The sequence below is a fragment of the Herpailurus yagouaroundi genome, unplaced genomic scaffold (genome assembly GCF_014898765.1).
Source record: "Herpailurus yagouaroundi ecotype Mexico unplaced genomic scaffold, PumYag 220, whole genome shotgun sequence".
NCBI classification, from domain to species: Eukaryota; Metazoa; Chordata; class Mammalia; order Carnivora; family Felidae; genus Herpailurus; species Herpailurus yagouaroundi.
The window spans coordinates 6908003-6915379 of NW_024412451.1; the positions used below are offsets into that span (position 1 = coordinate 6908003).

Genomic DNA, 7377 nt, shown 5'->3' on the forward strand with positions numbered 1-7377 from the left:
CGCCTCCTTCTAGAAAAACTTTTCTTTTGTACGGCAATCAAAAGCATAGTGTCAGGCAGTTGGGATCAGAAAAGCTTGTTGAAGGCACCTGGGTGGCTCAGTTGGTTAAGCATCCAACTCTTGACTTCAGCTCAGGTCATCATCTCACAGGTCGAGCCCCGCATCTGGCTCTCAGTGTAGAGCCCGCTTTGAATCCTCTGCCCCTCCCTCACTCGCACACTCTCTCAAAAATAAAAAAAAATTTTAAAAAAAAAAAAAAAACTCAACCGAGGAAATCTGGGCATGTAATTGGCTCTATTCAAAGGCTCATGAGTTTGGCAGTGTCCCTTCCGGTAAGGAGATGGGTGCCCTGAGGAGTTGTAAGTAGCAGAAGGTGTTTAAAGGCAGGAGGGTGGCATGAGGAAGTATTCTCAAAACAAAGGAAGGATTTTTCCCCCCAGATTGGGCCATCTTTTTGGGGGAAGATCTTACCCTGCAGGTGACCTCACCAGTGCTGATCAGGAAATTTCAGACCGACTGTTTAAAGGTCACATTTCTGGGAGAGGTTGAAATCACAGTGAGTCTTGGGTTTGCTGTTGTGGGGGCAAGTGCCTCCACTCGGGGCCCATTGTTTCTTTTCCAACAGTAGATAGCAGGGGGTGGGGGGGGTTGGTGGACTTCAAATGCCAGGGGTGGGGGCAGATGTTTGTGATGTATTGTCTAAGCCTAGGGAGCCTTGAATGGGTTTGTGGAGGAGACTCAGGGTCAGCTCTCTGGCTGTTGGACGGATCCCTGTGGGGGCCCATAAATGAGACAGGGAAGGGACTGGAGGTCAGGAGGTGATGGAATGTGCTGGAAGAATGGACAGATACAAGTGGGACGCAGAGAAGACCCCACAGAGATGATAAGATGCTGTATCGTGAAACCAAAATCCAGGCTGAGGGGCTGGTCTTTCCCTGGGGAGGCTTTGAAGGAGAATGACACCAGCCGGTTGCTACTGTGTGCCGGGGCGGTCACCCTCAGCCCCAGGGTCACTTTCCAGCAGGACCTTTCTGTCCAAAGAAGACAGATCAGTAGGCACTGAGCCCCATGGTGCGATAGGACCTCTGTTGGCTGATTTCTCTGTGTTAATTTCTTTACTGTGCACAACCACCTTTGAGGCAGAAGGCATGATCTCTGATTTACGGAACGGGACACTGAAGCACGCAGAGATGAAGCACCTTGCTTGACAGGCTACGTTTGAGCCCAAATCTGCTCTACCCGGGGACACCCGGACAGTCCTGCTCCTTTATATCGCCACAGGGCTCCACGCACTTCATCAGTTGGCGCCTGACTTCTCCTCTCCCCGCAGGGGCTGGGATTCCTGGCTCCAGGCGGCCCTCACTTGCTCGTCCTGATCTCCGAGTACTCACTGGTGCTGGTGGCCTCCTGGTCCTGAGGTTCCCTCATCTTTATCCCGTGAAAGCTGAAGGAGGCGTAATGGAGCTCCTGCTGCTCCCCCGAGGGAGGGGCATCCCCGGCAGGGGTCGTTTGATCTGGAGGGCTGTCTGGCCAGGGCTTCTTCCTGGAACCCTGAGTGAAAGAGAAACGAGAGAGTCGGAGAAGGAATGAGGCAGACGTGGTCCCCCTCAAGGGAGGTTGGGCTAATGGGACATTTGTCCATTCATCCTCCTATTCACACACATTTCCTACGAACCCAATGATTCACTCATCCATTTATTTTTTTAAGTTTACTTATTTATTTTGAGAGAGAGAGAGAGAGAGAGAGAGAGCAGGGAGGGCCAGAGGGAGTGAGAGAGAGAACCCCGAGCTGATAGTGTGGAGCCCGATGCTGGGCTCAAACTCATGAACCGTGAGGTCATGACTTGACCTGACCTGACCTGAAGTCAACAGACACCTACCCGACTGAGCTACCCAGGTGCCCTTCACGCATCCATTTAAAATTCTGTAACGCTATGACTGATTAGGCCATACTGAAGGCTTACTAATTACATTTAATTCACACACACACACACACACACACAGTATGAATGATACTTATTATTCCCATTTTACAGACATGGTAGACTGAGGTGGGAGGCCCAAGATTACTCATGTAGTAACAGACAGAGCCAGGAACCAAACTCAGGTCTGTTGTGTTATTGGAAATAAAAAGAGGAGAAAATATGTGGACAAAAATAGTGGAGATAAAATTGAATTGAAGAGAGGTAAACCATTCCAGCTGAAAGGGCCCACAAGCGCAAGAAAAAAGACCAGGGAAACCTCACACACCAATACAGTATAGTAAATTTTAAGAATATCAAAACCAGGGTGCCTGGGTGACTCAGTCAGTTAAGTGTCTGACTCTTGGTTTTGGCTCAGGTCACGATCTCCTGGTTCGTGAGTTTGATCCCCGCATCAGGCTCAGCACTGCTGGACGGAGAGCCTGCTTGGGATTCTCTCTCTGCCCCTCTCCTGCTCTCCCTCAAAATAAATAAATAAACTTAAAAAAAAAAAGCTTTAAGAAGAAAAAAAAGAATATCAGAACCAAAGGGAAAGTGTAATGTGTTTTCAGTTTGGGTTTTCTTGTATTAAGACTTCTGAGGACTTGTGGGTTTGAGAACATTTATTTAATGCTCTGATCAACCGAGCTCCACCAACCGAGCCAGCCAGGCACCCCAACCTAGGATCCTTTACAAATTTTTTTAAATTTTTACTTATTTTATTTTTTATTTTTTAAAATTTACATCCAAATTAGTTAGCATGTAGTGCAACAATGATTTCAGGAGTAGATTCCTTAGTGCCCCTTACCCGTTTAGCCCATCCCCCCTCCCACAACCCCCTTTTTAATTTTTTAAGTAGGTTCCACACCCAACGTGGGGGCTGGAACTCACCACCCCAAGATCAAGGGTCACATGCTCGTCCAACTGAACCAGCCAGGCACCCCTGTGATATTTGTTAAATCAAAAAAAAAAAAAAAAAAAAAACAAAAAAACCCTGTTAAAAATAGTTCAATGTCTACATACAAATGATGAGAACGAACAAGAGAGCTTAGCAAGCTGGAAGAACCTAAGATCGACAAGCACGTAATTGTGTTTCATACGTTGCTGCATCTACTGAGAGACTGAAGGCAATGCTTAGGATCCAGACCACTAACCCCCTGAAGGGGCGGGCGTCACTGAAAAGACGTGAACATTTACAGCGAAGCCCCAGAAGAATCTGCGGGGCGGTTTGTCCCCATAAGGGGGGAAGTAGAAGGAGGAGGTCTCTGAACAAATGAAGGAACTGGCTGGTGTTCAGTCTTTAGTCACTTACTGCCCACAATCCGTGCTCCACAGACCTCTGTTTACCAGAGGTCAGAGTCTGAGTGTGCTTACTTTCCCCATCACTGATTCAGGGGAGTGAGTCATTTGTTGAAATATGGAATCTTGGGGCGCCAGGGTGGCTCAGTCGGTTAAGCGTCCAACTCTTGATTTCAGCTCAGGTCATGATCTCACCGTTCACGGGATGGAGCCCCACATCGGGTTCTGCACGGACATGCAGAGCCTGCTTGGGATTCTCTCTCTCTCTCTCTCTCTCTCTCTCTCTCTCTTTCTCTCTCTGACCTTCCCCCACTCATGCTGTTGCGTGTTCTCTCTCAAAATAAATAAACATGAAAAAAGAAAGATTCTCTCTCTCTCTCCCCCTCTCCCTCACTTCTCTCTCTCTCTCCCTCACTTGTGCGTGTGCGCTCTCTCTCTCTCTCAAGTTAAAAAAAAAAGAAATCTCTTAGAAGAAAAATACATCCGCAGAGAATGCATGAGATCAGGCGTTTCTTCTTCTGTATCTAAAGTCTAAAAGGATGAGTTGATTTTTGAAGGAAATGACACTATATTTGCATCAAATATAGTGTCAGAGCCGGGAGCCTGTTTCAGATTCTGTGTCTCCCTCTCTCTGACCCTCCCCCGTTCATGCTTTGTCTCTCTCTGTCTCAAAAATAAATAAACGTTAAAAAAATTTTTTAAAAAAATCACAAACTTTTCAGACAGTACCCATATCTCTGTAAAAGAATGGTTCAGCAGGCTTATGAATCATATCTAAGAATGCTCCAGCTACCAAACCAGCAAGACTCTAAATGACATCTAAGACCAATCTGTAATTTTTTTTAAATGTTTTCATTCCGCATATCAGCGATAAGTGATCAGAAAATGCACTTTTAAAAAGATGGCATTTATAACAATAACAAAACTAGTATTAAGGAAGAAAACTGACAAAAGGTTCGCAAGATGTGTTGAAGGATTTCTACATCTTTCTTGGGGAAAAAAACCTTAAACTAATAGATAACCTGTTTTTGTGGACAAGGAGACTTGAGTTTATAAAGAAGTATATTCTTCCCAAGTTGATCTACAGATGCAATGTCATTCCAGCCAAAACACTAACAGGAGTGTTTTTTGGAACTTGATAAACCGATTCTAATATTTAATAGAACAGCAAACGTCCAGGTATAGCCAAGACACTATTTTAAAGAAGATTAAGGTGGGGCGCCTGGGTGGCGCAGTCGGTTGAGCGTCCGACTTCAGCCAGGTCACGATCTCGCGGTCCGTGAGTTCGAGCCCCGCGTCGGGCTCTGGGCTGATGGCTCAGAGCCTGGAGCCTGTTTCCGATTCTGTGTCTCCCTCTCTCTCTGCCCCTCCCCCGTTCATGCTCTGTCTCTCTCTGTCCCAAAAATAAATAAACGTTGGAAAAAAAAAAAACAAAAAACATGGGACAAGGAATGTGACTTGATTCTCAAAGCACTGGGAACAAGCATCATGGAAACTCCAGAAGGGCTGGAAGGGAAGTAGGGAAGAGTGGAGTAGGGAAGTCACCTCCCAGGTGACTGCTCAGGTGACCAGGCTGGGGCAGGGGCGGGGAAATGCTGAGGAGCTCCGTGTGGAGTCCCAATGGACAGGTCCAGAGCCCCCCCACTGCACGAGAAGACCCCGGCATCACTCACCCAGTCGACTGTACCCATGACAGGGTCTTCATTAGCCATGCCCTCTTGACTCCTAGACGCTTGCTTCCTGCGGGCTTTCACCCTAAAAGGAGAAAGCAGCACACTGCAGCCACGAAGGCTCCCGTGGGCAGGCTGTCTGCTCCCCGGCCAATCCGCTGAGGTATCCGGTCTGGAACCAGACAGGCCAGGAAGCACTCCATCCCCCTGGGTGACCAGAGGTTTGGCCAGACTGAACTTCCATCACGAAAGATCCGTCTAACACAGAAAAACTTGTACACGCCGGGGCACCTGGGTGGCTCTGTCGGTTAAGCTCAGGTCGTGATCTCGCGGTTGGTGAGTCCGAAGCCTGCATCGGGCTCTGTGCCGACAGCTCAGAGCCCGGAGCCTGCTTCGGAGTCTGTGTCTCCCCCTCTCTCTGCTCTCCCCCTGCTCATGTTCGGTCTCTCTCTGTTTCTCAATAACAAATAAACGTTAACATTTTTGTTTAAGTCCAGAAGAGGCAAATCTAGAGAGATGGAAAATAGACTGGTGGTCCCCTAGGACTGGGGGAGGATGGGCACAGGATGAAAACGAAGGAGTGCATTTCTTCTCTCGAGCTGCCCTACTCAGCCCTGTACTTCTGGGATGAGGGACCTCCCCGCACAGACTTACACCCAGAAGACGAGGAGACACAGACACAGGCACAGCAGAGCCATGGCTCCGGCGCCTCCCACAGCTGCAGTCGCAGCTTCTGCCAGGGACAGCGACTTCCCTGCGGAGAGAGGGAGACCGAATTGCAGGACTCAGTCTCTTGCCTTCCTAGCTCCTTGCAGAACTCACTGAAGGGCCTGCTGAGGCCCAAGATGGACCACCCTGTCCCACCAATCGCCCTCCGCCCCACGCCTACCCAGACCATCTTCTCCAGGATGCAGACTCCTCCCCCACCCCTACCCCCACCCCTACCCCGCCCCCGGCTCTGCCCACCCTTCCCCCACAGCCCCAGACCTGGCAGCAACACCAGGACCGCGGCGGTGCTCTGGGCCCCGTGCTCATTCCGGGCCTCGCAGCCGAGTCTGAGGTCGGAACCCAGCGGCCTCCTGAGGCTCAGGGAGCTGTTGGCCCAGGGCCCCTCGGAGCTGGAGGTGACGGTCAAGGAGGCGTCGCTGTGGTTCCCCTCCAGCAGCCCCTCCCCCAGCCGCCAACGCAGGGTGGGGGCCGGCCGGGCTCGGGCGGAGCAGGTGCAGCGCAGCGCCTCGCCCTGCCAGGAGCAGGAGGGGCCGAGCAGCCGCGGGGGGCCTGCAGGGTGGGGGAGGGGCAGGGTCAGCGGCGCCTCTGCTCCCCAGGCCCCGGGTGTCCCGCCCCCCCCCCCCCCCCCCCCCCGGGGTCCCCACACTCACAGACCACAGAGAGACGCAGGGAGACGTGCTGGGAGCCCAGCGAGTTCTGAGCTCGGCAGGTGAGGACTCCTTCCTCCGCAGCCCCGACTTGAGGCAGTTCCAGGATGTGGGTCCTGTACATGGGGGTGGCATTCAGGGCAGGGGACCCCCGGAACCAGCTCAGCTCGGCGGGGGGGTTGCTGGCAGCAGCACAGAGCAGCCGCAAAGCTTGGCCCTCCCAGATGAGAACGGATGAGGTGTTTTCCAGAATGCTGAGGGCTTTGGGGGAGAGATGTAGAGAGAGGAGAGAGAGACATTGAGACAGCCGCTGGAGACCGGCAGTCTCCACGTCTCCCTCCGTCCCAGGATCTGGTTGGCATCTCCCTCGCCTTCCCTGGCCCACTGACTTGGGTCCAACAGGGCTCAAAGGCTGGGCTTTATGCCCAAAAGAGGTTGACCTCAAGTGTCCGGGCTTCACATCTTCAGAGAGGGCTCGGTGCCCCCCCTGGGACACGCCTGGACTGTTTGGTGGCCTCGGTCAGTGAACTCGGCAGGAAACAGGATGGAGGAGGCTGGGGCGGGAGGGGAGGAGGAAAACCACAGCAGCGCCCCGTAGAGGTGAACAGAGTGTGCCTGAGCAGCCACTTTTGCCCCCAGGCAAGGTGGAGGAGGGAGGGTGGGGGAGGGTGGTGATCTTTATCCGTGCTCTTCCCTTATCTGGTCCCATTCCAGCTACCATCCCCATTCCACATGGTGGAAGCCGCCCCCCCCCCCATCCAAGGCCAGGTCCCAGCCCCCAAGGGGACAGTTCTTTCCTACCTGTGACATTGCTGACGATGCTGATGGTGAGGTTGTGGGGGGCATCTGGGGTAGAAAGATATGGTCCTGCTTCAGAGGGGAGGATTGGGATGGAAGCTGACCCAGCACCCACGGAGGGGTGGGGAGCACTGGGAAGGGGTGGGGTGCACTGGGAAAGGGTAGGGAGCACTAACAAGGTGGGGAGCACTGACAAGGTGGGGAGCACTTGGAAGGGGTGGGGTGCACTGGGAAGGGGTGGGGAGCACTGGGAAGGGGTAGGGGAGCACTGAG

At 52.2% G+C, this 7377-nt stretch overlaps 1 protein-coding gene across 2 annotated transcripts in view; it reads right to left on the bottom strand.

The window, feature by feature from the left end:
• Positions 1 to 271: 271 nt before the first annotated feature.
• The window catches only part of SIGLEC5 (sialic acid binding Ig like lectin 5), an 11808-nt gene continuing 4702 nt past the window's right edge, over positions 272 to 7377 (bottom strand). For both annotated transcript variants that reach the window (XM_040458061.1, XM_040458060.1), the window contains exons 4-9: positions 7108 to 7152; positions 6310 to 6567; positions 5918 to 6208; positions 5585 to 5684; positions 4934 to 5015; positions 272 to 1551 (exon numbers count right to left, since the gene is read on the bottom strand). In XM_040458061.1, the coding sequence (XP_040313995.1) occupies positions 1360 to 1551; positions 4934 to 5015; positions 5585 to 5684; positions 5918 to 6208; positions 6310 to 6567; positions 7108 to 7152 (968 nt within the window). In that variant the 3' untranslated portion in view covers positions 272 to 1359. The remainder of the gene's footprint in view (positions 1552 to 4933; positions 5016 to 5584; positions 5685 to 5917; positions 6209 to 6309; positions 6568 to 7107; positions 7153 to 7377) is intronic.